At 37.4% G+C, this 19,892-nt stretch overlaps 1 protein-coding gene and 1 long non-coding RNA gene across 15 annotated transcripts in view; one reads left to right on the top strand and one right to left on the bottom strand.

Moving 5' to 3' along the window:
- LOC128030393 (sodium bicarbonate cotransporter 3) overlaps positions 1 to 19,892 on the top strand; it is a 48,184-nt gene that overhangs the window by 8,799 nt on the left and 19,493 nt on the right. For 6 of the 14 annotated variants that reach the window (XM_052617966.1, XM_052617974.1, XM_052617976.1 and 3 more), the window contains exons 2-6: positions 12,650 to 12,731; positions 16,746 to 16,889; positions 17,005 to 17,143; positions 17,681 to 17,841; positions 17,929 to 18,117. In XM_052617966.1, coding sequence (XP_052473926.1) covers positions 12,650 to 12,731; positions 16,746 to 16,889; positions 17,005 to 17,143; positions 17,681 to 17,841; positions 17,929 to 18,117 — 715 coding nt within the window. Of the gene's footprint in view, positions 1 to 7,192; positions 7,620 to 12,649; positions 12,732 to 16,745; positions 16,890 to 17,004; positions 17,144 to 17,680; positions 17,842 to 17,928; positions 18,118 to 19,892 lie in introns of those variants that run through there. The other 8 variants (XM_052617970.1, XM_052617969.1, XM_052617965.1 and 5 more) reach the window with 8 other exon arrangements.
- LOC128030432 (uncharacterized) lies at positions 654 to 6,837 on the bottom strand. The gene is made up of 2 exons (XR_008187893.1): positions 5,192 to 6,837; positions 654 to 3,061 (listed from the first exon to the last, which is right to left on the bottom strand). It is a non-coding gene; the product is annotated as an uncharacterized LOC128030432 (long non-coding RNA).

Here is a 19,892-nt window from a genome sequence, read left to right on the forward strand (position 1 = left end):
TCTGACTCCATTTTATTATTTAATCTGACTCCATTTTCTTATCTAATCTGACTCCATTTTAGTATGACCTCGAATTTAGGTTGAAAGGCAAATTGGTTGTTTGTTGGTCTCTAATTATTATTGTTATTCTTCTGAGATTTGATTATTCTAATTTAACTCTTTACTTTATTTTACTCGTTCATTAGTAATCTATGTCGCTCAGGGTGCCCCACGACGGGCGTTCTTCTACGTGTGCCCCACGATCACAAACTCGCCAGTCTCAACAGTAGTCAGAGGTTTATGTCTAATCCATTTAGTCCCCCTCAGCTACCCATGTACAACTTAGTTAAAGCTCAGAACAATAATCAGCGGTTCTGCTAGCACTATCTGTCTAGCCCCCCCCCCGACAGTCATATAACTTCGTACAACTTAATTAAAGCTGAGACAATAACCAGCGGTTATGACCAGTACTGTTACTAGCCCCCCATAGTTAATGCAACTGAGTACAACTTAACTAAAGTCAAGCGGTTTAGCCAGAAATCTAAAACCTCACCTGATGCGCCCCATGCTCCATCTAGTCTGAGTTTTAGTATGCACTTAACCCTGGACGCAGATTTGCGGAAACATAGCCTTCACTTAATCTCCTTGAGAAAATAGTTTCAGAGTCAGTCAGAGTAAATCAAATGTAACAATTTATTATCAGTCAGGTAAGGATTATGCCAATTACATAGCCAATTCATAGATATCAAATCAATACTAGACACCAAATTCTCAAAGATGAATCTAATAGTAAAAGATGCATACCTGACTCTTAGAAAAATACATAGTATGAAGTGTGTGGACACACTTCATGCTATGGGCTCATTCCAGCTACAGAAGGCCCTGATCCTTTTGCTGCAATCGTTTAAATACCTCACACAAACATCCCCCGAGATGAAGACAGAAACTAACAATTGGAATTTGCATTAGGTCAGGTCCCAGACCAGGGTAGTTTACACCTCAATGGGGACAGAAGGTAATTTACATGGAGGACCCTAGGAAGGGGCACTCCCTCCCATTACAGATATACAGAATATCTCTTAATTCTTAGGAAATGAATTATCTTTTAATCTACTTTTGTAAGACAGACACCATTGTACCAGTTGCACTGAGACAATTCAAATGACACCAAACATGACTGTAAATATCACTTGCATTAATATATACCATTATATTCTACTATTGACCATTCTGAGTGAGCTATGTGAAGGGAAGGAATGGAATGAGTAGGAACTGTTGCATATGTGAGAGAGGCGTTTCCTGCATTTTCTCTCAGTGAGATGTGAGAACAGATGTCTGTATGTTAATGCACTGTGTGTCCTTAGTATATCTCAGAAGATCAAAGTGTCTGAAGTTTCTGTAATTCTTACAGTCCGCCCTTTGACCACATGACACGAATACAGATGATTCTCATAGGGGTCACTTGTCAGGCTCTTGTAGTCCTTGTGATGTAGTATTTGTTGTTGTAGAGGCCTTGAGAAAGGCCTTTGTGTACACCATTCTCAACAGGTGCATGTAGCTTGAATTCAGCAGGTGGATGAACAGGTTTAAGAGATTCACCTGTCTGGTTGGGAACAACCCATGTGCATAGTTCATTGAATCAGTCCAGGCCTTTTTAGCTTGACGTGTCTTTCCATCTTTAGTGACACCTTCCCTCTGTCTTTCTTGCCTCTTTTGATGAATCTTGTCACTTCCAACTGTGCAGATTTCTGGGCAGGCTCCAACAGGTGAAGGGTTCTCACTGGTTACACACTGCTTTGTGTGAGACACCTGAAAAGCATCTTAGTGGCCATCCAATGACTGAATTTTGATCAGCTTAAAATTTCATCACCCATGGAGTAAAATAGAAAAGTCATAAGTTAACATAAGAAAAATAAAACAAAAAAGAAACCTGATGAATTCATGTCAGCCAGTGCAAGTGGTACATCTGATGTTAAAAGTCTTTCAAGGTCAAATATGGTAGAGTGGTCCAATGTACATTTTGGTATGAATGACTCAAAGGAAAATGCAGCAAGAGGTCAGTTTAACTTGAGCATTAATTTAGAGGTATGCATCAATAAACAAGTCATATAATGACAATAAGAATCATATTCAATCACAATTATGAAGGTATATATATAATAATCACACTGTTAATTCAGGAATCTTCTATTGCAAGCCACTTAAGAAGATGTAAGGTTAGAACATGATTAAAACATTTTCCTACAATGGAAATCCTAAATTCCTAACGTGTGTGTGTGTGTGTGTGTGTGTGTGTGTGTGAATGGTATCTGATATGAAGGCTAAGTCACAGTTGATTGTTTGGTAGAATTGTAAATTTTATAATTGACTGACAGAAATGAAGTGCAGGCACTTCACATTTAATCATTTTAATAATGCTTATTGTCATTGGTGATGTGTTGGGAAACCAGGGGCCCTCTGGCTTCTCAACCACCCCAATAACAATCATAAAGATTCAATATTTTAAATTGTAAAGGCTTGTCTGCCTCTGTGTTCAAAATTTGTGCCATCAATCTGTGACTATTCATGCAAATGTGTGTTACAGTGTTGTTCCATGAGTTTGCAGACAGTTGCAAATAGTTATATGTTGTGTGTCTATTTTAGCATGGGATAAATTATATTGTCCTGTGTGTGTGAGGCTATGTGGTTCTGTCAGTGTGAAGATGGACAATAGATCTTTAGAGGAGTACCTCATTTGTAATCTAAGCCATCATTGTCTTCTGTGTGTAGTGTACAGACTGGATAGTCTAAATGAGGTGATGCAATGGATGAGGTGTGTGTTCTATGGTCATGTCTTGGAGATGAATGGAGTCTAATCTATAGCAATCTGTGTTGCAAAAATTTAGTTCCGGTTCTAATCCGGGAGGCCATGTAGATATTTGCGTGGTGATGTTCTACTGTGAGGTGTGAACGGCCCCTTCAAGTGTCTTCACATTCATCTCCCGCATTTCAGGTTATGTAACAATTCTTTTGTCCTGTCTTGGTGCAGATGGGACCAGACACTTTCCTGGTATCTGTCCTCCAAAGAATTGCAGTGGTCAACCTGTGACAGAAACAAATACAAAGAGAACCACAGTTAATTTTGAACTTTTCATCACTTTCATGTACAGGCATGTGGAATTATTTTAACTACATTCATCCTCATGTATTGTAGTTTTAATTCCAGATGTCACATGAAATGGAGTTCGGTTGGTCAGATCTGAATCACTGCTCCTGTTTCAGTGCAGTCTGAGTGTGTAACACCTGATGCTGCTCTTGCAGTAGAGCCCTCACAGTCTGCTGTGTCATGAGCATTAGAGACCCCAGTCCAGCTTGGGACATTTTCTAGATTAGTTGGTGTTTTTATCACCCATGTCTTCAAGAATTCCAATGGACCCATGTCCATGGCTTTAGTTGCATTTGCTCTAATTACAGTCAGATCTGTGGGCAGAAATGTGTTCATCTATTTCGATGTTGTCTGTTTAACAAATGTTGTTTTATGGTGTTGTTCACACATTTAGATATCTGTGGCACATGAAGACCTCTTGTATTTTGGTATGACGTTTAGTATTTTTACACCCTCCTTTCATTATCTTTCAAGTCAATTTAAAAGATCGAATGGTGTTTTGTGGCTGCATTCGACTGTGGCTTTGTGTAAATACAGTCATGCTCCAAACAAAGGCAAGGAAGTTTTACAATTGCGATGCAAATTTAGTCCTGTATTAACAGGGAGCCAGCATGAGAATGTGAGTATGAGGTGTGATCTGGCTCAAAATGCTTCCACACCAATGGCTTTTGTTAAGGGGGCCACACTATTGAAATGAAAATAAACCTCCTCCCTTTTTTTGAGAACTGGGTAGCAGAACAATGAATTTTAATTTTAACGGTTAGCAAATTACATTCCTCCATGTAGTGCCATGCTTGGCGATTATAATATAATGTACATTATAAATTGATTTATAATATAATTATATTATATTAAAATAGTATATATTAGAATAATATTATTTCTGGTCTCTGGAGAGTCTTTGGAATAATTTAATTGTCAATTTTTCTGTCTTAGAGAAGACCTTGTGATTTGGCCATGCAGTCACAGTAGTACACACATGTACATTGTATGCACAATAACTAGTCCTTCTCAAAGCCAATGAGAGACTCTGAAGTTGTTAACATTTAATGCAAGCAAGCATATTTGGAGTACATGGTCAAATCACAACTTGTCAGAAATATTCCATCTGCAATAAGGTCTAAGTTTACACAAATTGCATTCTCATGTCAATACATTTGAATATGAAAAGGTGCTGAGGAGCTGGGCAAGCTCAGGGCTGATGCAATACACAATCACTGTCTTTACGTCTCAAAGGTTTGCTTATTTAATGTAGTCTGTTTAAAGACTAAATGAAGGTCCACTAGGCATTTGGTTGGTATAAGTTGTGATATGTTTAATTGTGTGTTACTATTTGGCCATAAACACCTCCCATTCAACAGGGAGAGAAACATTCTGAGTGAGTGCTTTGATCCACTCTCAGAAACAAAGCCATTTGTTTTATATTATCATCTATTGTTTGACTGCAATCAAGAGGAGTTCTGCTCTGTAGTAGTAAGTCCTCAAAAGTTTATGTATCATTTTGGGCTCAATTAAGCTTTCTTGGAAGCTCTTTTATCTGTGTTGTGATTTTATCACTCTGTTTTTCCCAACTTCCATATCATATTCAAATGTATCAACTTAATTGATCTTCCTTTATCAAATAACAAGTTTTCCAATTGTTTATAATTTAGCATTTTTATTCTGTTTGCTCATTCTCCTTAAATTGTTGCTCATTTGTTGCAATTAAGCAAATAAAACAATATAGAACACAGTTTGTTGAGTAAAGCTTTAGGTTCTATTTTGAACTCTCCGTTGCGTACCAGACAATAATTTGGATGATGGTATTCCAATTTTAAGTTTCATCTCTTGTTGCTTAGGCATGCAAAGAGATATTTCCACTTCAGAACAAGGGATCTCATTCCTCATCTACGCTGCGGCTATCATGTCCCTGACAAGTTTTTGGTTTCGTCTAATTCTCAAACCCACCGGATCCGGCCTCCGGTCTAACAACATGAGTATTCCGACTCATTCTAGATATGTGTATGTATGGGATGCGTCTGTCTTTCCCTCAATATTTCTAAAAGGCAAAAAAAAGAATTGACTTACCACAGCAGCTGGAGAAAGAGAAGGAGATGGTCAAACCTCTTGTTCGGTACAAATCCATATTGCACTGAAAGACGTCACTCGCCTTTTTAGCAGATCCCGTTACCAGTCACCACTTTGTAAGGAGATCACGTCGGCGGGGTCACCAATTTGTAAGGTCCAGGCACTCGGCCCAAGGAAGGTATCCGGTGCTGGATGAAGGCTTCCTGCGTGTTCTGTCTTTCAGCGCGTAAAGTTATTCAGTTTAGGTTAAGCTCAAATCTGACTCCATTTTATTATTTAATCTGACTCCATTTTCTTATCTAATCTGACTCCATTTTAGTATGACCTCGAATTTAGGTTGAAAGGCAAATTGGTTGTTTGTTGGTCTCTAATTATTATTGTTATTCTTCTGAGATTTGATTATTCTAATTTAACTCTTTACTTTATTTTACTCGTTCATTAGTAATCTATGTCGCTCAGGGTGCCCCACGACGGGCGTTCTTCTACGTGTGCCCCACGATCACAAACTCGCCAGTCTCAACAGTAGTCAGAGGTTTATGTCTAATCCATTTAGTCCCCCTCAGCTACCCATGTACAACTTAGTTAAAGCTCAGAACAATAATCAGCGGTTCTGCTAGCACTATCTGTCTAGCCCCCCCCCCGACAGTCATATAACTTCGTACAACTTAATTAAAGCTGAGACAATAACCAGCGGTTATGACCAGTACTGTTACTAGCCCCCCATAGTTAATGCAACTGAGTACAACTTAACTAAAGTCAAGCGGTTTAGCCAGAAATCTAAAACCTCACCTGATGCGCCCCATGCTCCATCTAGTCTGAGTTTTAGTATGCACTTAACCCTGGACGCAGATTTGCGGAAACATAGCCTTCACTTAATCTCCTTGAGAAAATAGTTTCAGAGTCAGTCAGAGTAAATCAAATGTAACAATTTATTATCAGTCAGGTAAGGATTATGCCAATTACATAGCCAATTCATAGATATCAAATCAATACTAGACACCAAATTCTCAAAGATGAATCTAATAGTAAAAGATGCATACCTGACTCTTAGAAAAATACATAGTATGAAGTGTGTGGACACACTTCATGCTATGGGCTCATTCCAGCTACAGAAGGCCCTGATCCTTTTGCTGCAATCGTTTAAATACCTCACACAAACATCCCCCGAGATGAAGACAGAAACTAACAATTGGAATTTGCATTAGGTCAGGTCCCAGACCAGGGTAGTTTACACCTCAATGGGGACAGAAGGTAATTTACATGGAGGACCCTAGGAAGGGGCACTCCCTCCCATTACAGATATACAGAATATCTCTTAATTCTTAGGAAATGAATTATCTTTTAATCTACTTTTGTAAGACAGACACCATTGTACCAGTTGCACTGAGACAATTCAAATGACACCAAACATGACTGTAAATATCACTTGCATTAATATATACCATTATATTCTACTATTGACCATTCTGAGTGAGCTATGTGAAGGGAAGGAATGGAATGAGTAGGAACTGTTGCATATGTGAGAGAGGCGTTTCCTGCATTTTCTCTCAGTGAGATGTGAGAACAGATGTCTGTATGTTAATGCACTGTGTGTCCTTAGTATATCTCAGAAGATCAAAGTGTCTGAAGTTTCTGTAATTCTTACACATTTTAGGGGGGCATGATGGAGTTTTAACTTTGATAAAGAATATCTCTTTGGATTTGAGACTTTAGTCTTTGCGACTTTACAGATCTTCTTTATGCACCAAGAGCTTGTAACACTCCAAAGAGAAAGGAAAAATTGAAATCGCATCATATGACCCCTTTAACACCTCAGGGCAATAGCACACTGTCCTGGGCAGCTCGCTCATGCCATGTATAGCTCTAGTGTTGTTTGAGGCCATGCACTCACCCCTACTCGTGGAAAAACACATGCACACTCACAACAACACACCGTCACACTCAAATATAAATAACTCCTCATGTTTAGGTCTTTGCAACCAGGAGTGAGACCCATCCAACGTCAGCATGAGAAGCGTGCACTGGCAGTGTCTTGCAGCATTTCTCTCTTACTTCAGCTTCAGTGTGACATAGACACTTTTGCTTCTCTTGGAAGAAGTAGACTGCTGCTTTAAGGAAGTGTGTGGACACTATCTCTTCCACCGATGCTGTTTGTAGCTTGCCCGTCCTTTTTGATTTTAGTTAATTGATTTAACACTTCAGGTTGATCTTTGATTATTTTTCATCTTTAGCTTTAGTAGTGGACTGTTTTTATGTACTAGCTGAAAATCAATATTTCCAGACCTGCATCATTGAAGCTCTTGTGGTCTTAAGTGCTGTTGGATTTTCTCGAAGTTTCAAAGTCCCTCCCCAGGGTCTGTGAATGATGCAAGGCTTCTGGGGAGAGGTCGTAAATCTAAGGACCATCAGAGGAGCTACAAGATTCTCGGTATGTTTTTGGGCTCACTCTTGTGTTATCTAATGACTTAATGCAGTTTTACTTGAGCTTGGTGCATGATTCAGATTCTGCATATCTCACTGAATATACTTTGTCTTGGTGTTAGTGTTTGCTTTGTGTGCTTGGTTTCAAAATATTGCCTGAACACAGTATAGTGTATTTAGATTTAAATTGAATTTACATGAGTGACATTTGATGGCATTTCATTGAAAAGAGGCAAGTCCACATTTTACCCTTTGCTGTGTTTTGCCCTTTGGGGTGATATCTGATGCCACGGCACTCAGGAATGCTTGGACAGAGGCCCGTGGCGGGACAGGGCCACCTTTTTTTTTTTTTAAATGCATGAGACTCTCTGCGAATGTACTAGAAGAGAACATGTCACATCTCACTGCATATAGCCTTGCTGCATAATATATATGAATAGAAATGTATATGTATTTATATATGTATATATTTTTGAGCTGTCAAACAATTAATCACATCCAAAATAAAAGTGTGTTTATATAGTATATTTGTTTGTTTATATTTATTATGTGTATATATAAATACACATACAAGGCACCCAACGCCCCAACTGCTCCATGGGTGCAGCAAAAAAAATGGCTGCCCACTGCTCCGGGTGTGTGTTCACGGTGTGTTTGTGTGTGTTTGTGTGTGCACTTTGGATGGGTTAATTGCAGAGCACAAATTCCGAGTATGGGTCACCATACTTAGCCTGGTAATACCAGACTCTGCTACTTCACTTTGCTTCGTAGACAGAGTCTGGAATGGCATAATAGAGAAGTGTTTTCTCTCTCGCTAGGGGGCGCTTGTCTGAAGTTTAAAATCATTGGTTACCCGTAAGCCAATCAGATACGTTTAGTTATGACGTATGTTATGCACCTGTACAGCCCCATCGAAGCACAGACATCATGCATCGAACTCAAATCTATGATTGAACTTCCACTGTAAACCTGTTGTAAACACATGATGATGCGAGCGAAATACCGGAGTGAACATGGCTGTAAACGACTTTTGCAGATTATGCGAAGTTAATCTACGCATCTACGTCACGGCTCTCAGCCCGCCCTCTGCTCGTTGATTGGCCCGGCTGTTTCCAGACCGGTGGCAAACAGAAAGCTCTGACGCTGTATCAGACTGAGTACAGAAGCGAAATGAAATTGAGCAGAAGTAAGAAGTCTGACGTAGTCAGGCTACACCATACTTGGCTGTATGTCACTTTCACTTTCACTGTCACTTTCACTTTCACTTTTTTTTATATACACCATACACACGCATATATTATGTAAACACAAAGGGCCCTATCATTTGCCCGGCACAATACGTTCCAAGGTGTGGCTCAAATGTTTTAGTTTCAGCCCGATGCAGCTCTCATTTTTTGGTCCTGCACCGTGATGTTTAAATGGCAAATGCATTTGTGTCCATTTGTGCACCCATAGTCGTGCTGGTTTGAAAAAGAGGTGTGTTCAGTTGCATTGTTGGCACATTGCTATTTTGAGGAACTGAAAATAGACTGCACCGTAGACCAACTCAAACTGGTCTAAAATTTGGCACAATATTTATTCTTTATTTAAAGAGCAAGTATGTAATATGCGCCTATAGGCGGGTGCACAACCCACGTACACTTTGCTTACTACACACGCAGCAGCAATAAAACAATGTTTATATTAAAGGCAATGAAACCAGATATAGTGAAAGTAGGCTATGCTATCCATTATGTGCAAAAAAGGGCTTAAAATCACATTACAGTCTATTTCTAAAACTGTAATATTACAATCTAAAAAAATAATACTTTTAAAGGTAGAAGTTTTATTCTCTAAATTAAAGTAAATAAACAAGAGCACAGATTAATTGCAATTTATTTTTGATTACCCCATTACAGCCATCTGCTATCATGAACTACACTTAGTGTAGGTTTAAAATTCTACATGTGACACAATTAATGAGCTCCTATTCTGTTGCGCTCTGTTTGGTCTGTTTGGCTTGCAGGCACGTGGCTGCGCTCGTTCACTAAAGTCTGTGAAGTTTAGTGGAGAATCACATGCAAAAGGCTCCTAACAGTAAAATGGAAATATTTCCATTACTTTCTAACATTCTCAGATGGAATATACTTGTGAAATGTAAGCATCAAACTACTGTATATAGGCTTTATTGTCTCATATCATATTGCCTATTAAAAATATCAAAATATCGTACAAACTCGATATATTGCCCAGTCCTTGCAGGTTCCGTACTTGTAATAACTTGCTTAGGAAATAATGTTTGAAAAGAATAAAATAAAACGGAAGACTTATGTGGACATTCTCTTACCATGATCGCCAACATATTATGCAATATCGGTTAGTTGTGGCTTGATTTACTTTTACACTCTGCTCCTTTTGAGTGAGCTTAGAAAAATATGGTCTGAAATAGTTTCGGGGTAAGAATAGCTGTGAATGTGATCTAACTATGGTTACATCATCCTTGTCATGCAGCTGCCCAGAGGACATACTTAACGTCTGTTGTTTGTTTTATAGTTCTAAGCAGGAATGTGCAATGATAGTCAAACAGTCATCCAAGAGCCAACTAGTCGATTAGTGTTTTTTTTAATTTGTCTAAATTACTCTTAGAAATTCAGTTTAGATATGCGTTTACATGACATCATTTTGTGCTTTAGTTTTTAGAACGTTTGCGTAGATTTCTTTCTTGGAAAAGTCATAAAATGAAAAGTCACCACATGTATTTTCTTAATGCATGATAATAATATTATTGTGCATTGACTACAATCTACTACAAGATCACATTCATTCATTTTAACCAAATTTTTATTTTTAGATGGTTTGTCCCTATTTGACAGTCCAGAGTAGTTAACTAGTTGTTTACATGGTTTAGAAAAGGTACTTTTTTTTTTTTTTTTTTTTTTTTTTGGTCTTTTTAAGTGGTGTCACATAAATGGAAGAGGTTACTCCGTCTTCTCACAGATCTATGCAGTGTTCTGTTTGGAGACTTGGCCTGTGCACCAGCAGTGGAAGGGAATTGTGGGAATTGAGTTATTGTCTGGGGACATAAATATGCAGTAGAGGGACTCCGGCATAGTCCTGAGAATACCCTGGGTCACATCTGGAAAAATGTCACATTATCACAGTCTCTAATACACCAGCTCCTTCTACAGCGACCACCAAAATGTTCTCACTGACACGCAGAGGTCTCTTGGGAAATTCAGGACAAGGTTAACTGGTGCGTTCTCTTTTGTCCCAAGTGCACTTAAGTGTATTCTAGTATGCAAGTGGAAAATGTTCCTCATTTCACAATAATCATAGTGTCCATAGATTGTGGCTTGGTCCTGAAAATGGCGGATGTGGAGTTAACTTTGTTTGTGCCCAATTAAAGCTCATTGTCTGCATATAACAAATAAAATCACTTGTTTATATTGTCTCCAAATGTGACTCACTCAACCTATTAAACCCAAGTGGTTGGAAAATATTGTGCAGTAGACGTATTATAGACTGGAAGTGGACATCTGAAGCATGCATTTAAAGAAGTTTAGTTTAAGCCCTGTCTTAGACAAAATTATACATTATTGAAGTGTCCTTTATCCTAGGTCCTCATGATTGAGCATCGATAATCAAGGATATAGAAACCATTATCATTTAAGGGGGGACATGTCCTCCTCACTTTAGTATATAATCATTATTTTTCAAAGACTCTTGCTTTAATGTGTCCCCACTGCTTTTCACATCCTGCTTCCCTGCACACAAGACAGGTGCCAAAAGACAGCAGCTGTTAGATGATAATAGAGTTTCAAAGCACATCTTATTTTAGAGACGTGTTATTATGGGCAGAGGTTAAAAAAATACTATATTTTTTAAAACTTCCTGAAAAACTTTTGAATGGTGACTGAGGCAATACATCATATTTTCATATTTAAATGTAAGTGTCCAATAACTGATAAGCAGAAACCTTTTTTCAGCATTTTGTGATACAATAATATGTAAATGATCATTATAATAAATCATAAAAAGAAACTAGCAAATGAATATTAAATGTGATTATTGTTAATATTTCTATGAGAACTACTACCGTTATATACAGTATATTATGTTATCTAATGGTATACATTATATTATATTATATTATTTATCATTCATTATATTGATCACTGAATATGTTTACATGGATCTAATTATTTACCTTATTCTCAATAAGACATTATTATGGCTCAGTTAAAATTTTCCTTTCATGTTCCCATTTGTCATGTTATAGTTCATAGATCGATTAATGGCAGACACCATCCAAATGTTTAATTTTTCATTTTGCGAAAACTTTAAGTGCACTTAGTTACATGTCATGATATATGAGCAAACAGATAAAAATGTGCCTTCTTGCTAGAAGCCATTCTCTTTTGTTTGCCTGTTGACCACTGCCGTGTGTGTATCCTGCCCCAAAATGCGGCGAAAAGTCCTACACGATGGTAAAAGTTGATTATGGTGTGTGTACGTGGCTATACTGCACTTCATTAATGTGACTAAAAATAGGAATACTCCACATGTCTTAATTCAATTTGTGTTTACTTTGAGTATGACTTTAAACAGATTAACACCGGATTATTAATTACATTATAATGGTCGATTGGTCGAGCTATTCGATTAAATATTTTTAATTTGGCTACAGTTAAAGGATGAGTTATAGTTCATGCAAAGTTTAATATTTTACGTAAGATGTTTTTTCTGATCCCTAAATCTACTAAGCTACTATGTTCATTTTGGCTGAGGCAGTAGTTTTGTTTGAGTTTTGGTTCATTTGACAAAATTAACTCTAGGTGTTTATTTTGTGTAGTCTGTTGACTTCAGTTTTGTGCCAAGGAGCACATTGTCAAAAACAAAAGTCTGAAGCCCAACTTATGGTATAAACTCTTGCACAATTCTCAGTTAAAGCCAGACGAAAGCAAAAGTAACTGTAATGGCACCCTCTTGTGTTGCTATGGATGGTATGTTTACTCTGGTGTGACATAAATATATCCTCCTTTATCTCTCTCTATTCAGGGCAATGATGAGGAAGCTGTTGTTGATCAGGGGAAAACCAGCTCTACCATCCACACGAACTTTGAAAAAGAGGAACTTGAAAGTAAGTCACTTTTTTTATGTACCCCACATAATAATATGCTTGGTTGTTTTTGTGTGTGTGTGTGTGTGTGCTGTCTTATCCTCAAGCATACCATCTGGTCTTTTGGCACATGGAGGTGTGCAATAAATGTCTGCTGTGTTTTCATTCATTACTCTGGGTGTGTTTTAAAGCACAATGATTCGAATCATCCCTCCCACTCAACCTCGTTTCACTCTCTGGCTGAGTTCATTGAGGTTTTTGACTTTAAACTGCCCCCCTTCCTCTCTGAGGGCTCTCCCATGGGTCAGCAGTATGTTTCCTGGTGATCCGATCCTGCTGTCAGCCTTCTGAGTGTGTTCTGGAAGCATGTGCATGTTGTAAAAGAGGCATTAGGTGTTTGGTAACAGTGCTTTGCCGGAAGAGTAAGACAAGAAATGTCTCGAACTCACAAGATCTCATTCTTAAAGTGACTTGTGCCTTTAGTGTGAGGGAACATCTGACCTACGACTAACAACTATGGCATTCATAGTCTGTGAACTGATTCCCTTGCTAGCATGAGAGTTGCACAGACTTTAGCCAAAGTAAGTGGGATATTTATTTTGGCATGAATGGAAACAAGACTGTGCGAGTAGTGGTTGACCGATATGTACTGATATATACGTAAATAATTCAAAATAGACTAATTAATTACATCAGACAAACTCCTACTCGTAAGTCATTACAAAGTAAAACCTAAATATTTAATACATGTAATGCTGCTACATATATAACTTATTTAATGTGTTTAATGTTATACAAATTTAATATTTAGATTTTGTATCAAATTAATTCCAAGGTATTATGTATTTATATATTCACATACATACAAAAGGTTAGGGTTTGTAAGACTTTATTAATTGTTTTGAAAGAAGTAAACTATGGTCACCAAGGCTGGGCATATTTTATTTAAGATGCAATAACATAATATTTATTAAAAAAATATATATCATTATTTAAAATAACTGTTTTAATTTTTTTTTTTACTTCTGTTTTTTAAATGTCATTTATTCCTGTGCTGGCAATTATTGTATTGGTCATTACACCAGTCATATGATTCTAATATGCTGATTTGCTGCTCAAATGTTTTATCATTATCAGTGTTGAAACAGTTGTCCTGCTTAATATTTTTGTGTAAACAATAATTAAAAAAAAAAAAAAAAAAATTATATTAACTTTTTTCAAGAATAATGAAGAGTTGAAATAGACATCTTTGAATTGACACTAAGGTACTCAAAACTAAATATAATGACTTGTTCTTCTGTCCCTCACAGCCTTATTTTCTTATCTTGCTAAACTAGTTGTCTTGTTTGTCCTCTTTCACTTTCACTTTGACAGGTGACATCATTTTAAGGGAAGTCACAGGAAGCCCTCTGCCCTATTCAGTATAATGATGAAGCATATTTTTCAAATGGAATCGGTTCCATTTACTGGAATATTTATTCAATACAATCTTTAAAGGAATAGTTCACTTTAAAAATGAAAAATTAGTAATTTCCTCAATCTTATATCATTTCATGACTGACTTACTTTTAAGCATGATGTTTAAAGGGATAGTTCAACCAAAAATTTAAGTTCTTACATGATTTACCCCATCAAGTTGGGATCCAAACTGTTGATGGTAGCCATTGACTTCCATAGTATGGAGAAAAAAAAAAGTACTAGGGCTGGGCAGTATATCGAGTTTGAACAGTACAATATATCAATATATTATTTATAAACTATATGGTATGAGGCAATACCACGTATATTGATATACAGTTCAATACGAGCGCATACTCAAAAATAGCAGAGGACATAGTGTGAACTGCTGCGGGGAAAGTCCATAATCTAGTTTATCCTAAACATGAGACATGCTTATATTTAGGGCTTGTAAATAACTCGTAAGATATAGTTAACACGTATAGTTTAAAGTGGCTTGCTCTGACAGATACATGTGCTGTTGACAGGCGCTTCTTGTTAAATGTGTTTGAGATGTGCTGCTTTTCTCATATTCTTCATATTTAAGTGTTGTAAAAGTCATATCAATATTTCCATTTTGTTTTCAGGATAGCATGAGCCTTCTGCATGTAATTTCCTGCTAAAATTCACAGACAAACGAGCGCCACAGAATATAAGCGCAATAATTATGAAATATGTGTAGCTGGACAATAAATGTGCCATGTGTAGAGTATTTTATGATGGAAGTACCTGTGAATTGACTATTGTAATGAGGTAATGTAAATAAAATAAAATTAATCTGTGCTTTTGTTTTTATTTCTTTTCATTTTTATTTTAGTGAATTTATCTTCTGCTTTAAAAGCATTGTTTTTAGATTGTAATGTTACAATTTAATGGGATTTAGCCCCTTTTTTGCACATAATTGCCCATACTTGGAGACTTTCACTATATTCGTTTTCATTGTCTTTAATATATAAACATTGTTTCACTGGACAACACTGAGCAGAGACAGACAGATTTTCAAACCAGTAAATGTTGAATGATTTTACATCACACAAACCTATCGAGCAGCTTTAAAACACTTTGAATATAGCACAAGAATGGACTACTTTCATTTACTTGTTTGGAGCTTGACAGACCTAGTCCTCATTTAATTTTACTGTATGGACCAGCATGAGCATTCTGCCTAAAATCTACCTTCCTTCTTTCTTTTCTTTTCTTTTTTTTTTTTTTTTGAATAATGCTTAAAGTTCTAGATCTCAGATGGGATTCTTTTGTTACCTTTGTTCATGACTTTCTGGTAGACATGAATGATGATTTTATCGTAACAGACAGATAACTTGGCTTTTGTCATGTCATTTTAAGTGCCAGTTTGAACTCCTCAGCCTTATGCCCTTTGATATCTTTATCATTTTCTTGTTTTTCCTGCCATCTAAGTGCCTTGGCTCATAGTTGTAATTAGTAAGGACGAGGATGGGTTTTTTACAGGCCTGCAGCTCTGCATAGGGCTGTTGTTTTGTAGCTGGTGTTTAGGGGAGTGTCAAGATAATATGGGAGGAAGCTTTAGTATTGGTCGACTCACTTCCACCCCCCATTCCTTATTGCTCACAATGTGTTGCTTTGTATCCGCACGGCTGTTTTCTTCTTAATCTAAATATGGTTTCCATGTAAACTAAAACCAATAGTTGCCATTTCATTTATTTAATTATGTGTTTTGGAGACCTTTGATCCAGGTGCTGAAGAAGTCAGCAGTGCTTTTAAAGATTGAAGCACAAGAGATAAGTTCTTTGCTGGTTTTGTGATGCAATTTCATTGCGTCTGTGTGTCTGAAAAAAATGCAAGATGTTTTCAAGAGCTGTTGTGACTGACAAAGTGTGTACTTGGCTCTCAGCCTTCCTTGCATTCTCTACGCAGACAAGCGTGTGAAATTGGTGGAGACACAGCAGGCGTTTACATGTGTTCACACACATGTAACACGTTCACACACACAAGCCGGCTGAATGAAGTTACCTTTAAATTGCTTAGTATTTTCTTTCCTTGTTCACCTCTTTCTTGTGACGCATGCAGCGTCTGCTTCCCAGAAGTTTACCTTCAACACAATAACTCAAGCATGGGTGGCACATTTAACTTTTAAGCTTCCTTTAAAGCACGCCAGAGAGAAATATGTTATGTGTTTGTTGAAAACAAGCCAGTTTTCTTGTACAGTTTGTTCAGTGTCAGCTTGGTTTTCGTGAAGTTTAAGAGGGTTGTTCAGCAGAAGTTTGGAAGTTTTGTACTAGAACATAAGAGCATTTGTGTCACCTTTTGCTCTAGGAGTTTTGTAAAATAATGATGCTATGATGCTAGAGTGTTCTGGGCGGATTATGTCGGTACCATGTTGGTTCTTCTGTATTTCCTAAACAATTTCTACCCATTATACCAACGTCGAGTAGTACTCATTTAGTGTTTTATTTCTAAATTATTTAGACAAAATAATATGCCTTTTCACATACCAATAGGATTTTAAACGTGTTCTTACTTGCAGCACAGGGCAGAGTAATAAAGCCTTTCTCTTTATAGGTCACAGGGCAGTTTACGTGGGCGTTCATGTTCCTTTTGGAAGACAAAGCAGGCGTAGACATCGCCACCGTGGTCACAAGCACCATCGGAAAAGGAAGGACAGAGGGTGCGACCGAGAGGATGGGAGAGAATCCCCAGTGTATGGTAAGAATAACTGACTAAAATGTCTAATTCTCATAAATGTGTGGTAATAATGCCTTGTTTGGCTTTAAGTATCTTGACTCATTTGGCTGTGTTTTTCCTCGCTCAATGCTTGTAGACACTCCCTCACAGAGGGTCCAGTTTATCCTCGGCACTGAGGATGATGATGAGGAGCATATTCCTCATGATCTCTTCACTGAGCTCGATGAGCTGTCCTTCCGGGATGGACAGGCTTACGAGTGGAAGGAGACGGCCAGGTGAGGAAAAAACACGAAGCCTGAGAATGTTCATGTGTGTGTCATGAGTGATTCAGCATTGACAATGAATTAATGAAAAAATAAATAGATGTTATTAAATACGCTGTGGAATGTTCCAATAAATAAAAGTACAAATGTAAGCATGAATTAATAAGGTGTGAAATACAGGATTTTCTTTATTAGGCTTATATTTATTGATTTAAAGTATTAAATTATGTTTTTTATTTATTTTGTGATTTGATATTGATTTGTTTTATGTTGTCTATTTTATTTCAAGGTGTATTTAATTTTGCATTACATGAGTTTTCTCATTTTAAGACATTTCAAGTCACATCCTTTTTCATGTTACATAAACTGTATTTCAGGACTTATTTATTTATTGTACTTTTATTAATATTCCATGGTGGTTTTAATCATTTGCTTTTTATGTTATTTAAACAGTTTAGTTCATTATATGAGCATTAAATGTTTGACCACCAGAAAGTGTCAGAATACTTGATTTAATACTTGTTCAACGTCAAATCCTATCTGGTGCAGGTGGTTGAAGTTTGAGGAGGACGTCGAGGATGGAGGAGAGCGCTGGAGTAAGCCCTACGTCGCTACACTTTCCCTGCACAGCCTGTTTGAGTTACGGAGTTACATTCTCAATGGCACAGTCATGCTGGACATGAGAGCAAACACTATTGAGGATATTACCGGTAACGTTCTGCTGTTAGATAAACCCTAATATCTCAGGATGAGCGAAATGAACGTCTGAAAAATGAATGTCTTTTACCTGTTCCTAGACATGGTATTAGACAACATGGTGGCTTCTGAGCAGCTAGACGAGAGTTTGAGGGAGAAGGTTCGGGAAGCCGTGCTGAAGAGACACCACCACCAGAATGAGAAGAAACTCAGCAATCGCATCCCGCTCGTGCGCTCCTTCGCCGACATAGGCAAGAAACATTCAGACCCACACTTGCTTGAGAGGAATGGTGAGAGCATTTGTTGTGATTAACTTTTTCTCTCTAATATTTACTCAAAAGTTAACTTCTGATTCACATTCCATTAAAACCACCACTTATTAATCCTTTGTTCACTCTCAAAAACAAGAAATGAAGGAAAGTAGGGGTGCACAAGGTCCTTGAGTCTGTGGCCAGCAGTTATTAAAAACGACCGGAAGGGAGTATATGTGAATAGATGCTCTTTCTTTTCAGCGGTAAAAGCAACATTTGATGACGTTTCTTTGAATGATTTGACTGATATCTCTGTGTGCTGTGTTGGTTGTATTTTTCCTTCTTTACTCACAACACAACATCCTCAAGGAAAGAGCTAAAGTCATGGTGTTAATATTGTGTGCATCAGGCCTGTTTCAAACCAAACGCATTAGCATAGTGTGAACCTGCTGCACAACAGAACAGTTTTTGAAAGAAGTCTCTTTTGCTCCACCAAGTCTGCATTTATTTGCTCGAAAATACAGTGAAACAGTAATATTGTGAAATAATAAGAATGATTTTATGAATAGAAAGTTCATAAGAACTACATTTATTTTTAACATAATTATCTCAAATAAATTATTGTATCCTTGCTAATTTTCAATTCTTAAAAAAGAATACTGACCCCAAATTTTTGAACTGATTAATGTAAATGAGAACTCGGACCCCAAAATTTATCTTTAAACTGCTAGAATAATCTAATTTCAGAATTACAGATGAACAGAAAGCACTGCATGTTTATCAGTCCCTCCAGGATCGCTGAATTTACCACAAAATCGAAAAAAAATAACACATTTTCGTAATTGCCGCAAATTTTCTGCGGAATTTAGGCCGAGTCGCGTCCCTTGACATCATCGCAATGTGCATTCAGTCAAAGAAAGGTTGTTTCTCAGTTCCAAAAAATGGAATGAACAGCCTTGCGTTCTCATCATGAGCTATATTGTATTTACAAGAGCTATATTGGATAAACAAACTGAAAGCAGAACGAATCTGTGCTACTAGTTTGGTCTACGCAGCGCAGACCGTTTGTCTGCTCAAGCTGGAGCCGCGGACTGACCTCGATCACAAGACACTGAAGTACACAGCGCTGGTAGATACAATGTGAAGAAAGCCGTCGAGTTCCCCACAGAATCAACATCTCTGTTAAATCTTGTGGGAATTTGCTGCAGAACTCAGTTAAAGCTACAGCAAGCTACAGAACAAATGCCACTAATGTGGAAACCAGGAATAACATTGTTCAATAAACACCAATCTCCACCACCATTCACCATTGATTTAACAAACTACAGGAACAACTTGTGGCAGAAATGGTCTCATGCGAGTGTTTTTAAACGCGTCACACAACAAAGTTTTACAGAATTTGAAAGTTATTTTTAATGTGACTATTTGTTCATTCTTCATAGGTTTCCCCCATGTATAAAACTAAAAGTTTCATAATGTAGGAAAGCAAACAATTATTTAAAAATATGGATGTCTCCGAGATGTACATGTGTGATTGGCGTGAGTGCTTTACTGTCAGGTGCTGGAGCCACCTTCTGTAGAACTTAATGGCACTAGTGCTGGTGTCGCTAAACGTTAGTCTGGAGACCTACAGTGGTTCTCGAAGTCAGAAAAGTCATAACAGTGTTAGAAGAATGTTGTCTGTGGTATGTTTTCACTGCAAAACAAGAAGAAATGCAGCAAATATTGGAAATTTTGAGAGAAGCCTCAGCAAAATCAGTCATTTTAGGCTGTAAAAAATTTGAACAAAGTTCCGCGAAATCCTGGAGGGACTG

This window comes from Carassius gibelio, chromosome A16 (assembly GCF_023724105.1).
Source record: "Carassius gibelio isolate Cgi1373 ecotype wild population from Czech Republic chromosome A16, carGib1.2-hapl.c, whole genome shotgun sequence".
Lineage (NCBI taxonomy): Eukaryota > Metazoa > Chordata > Actinopteri > Cypriniformes > Cyprinidae > Carassius > Carassius gibelio.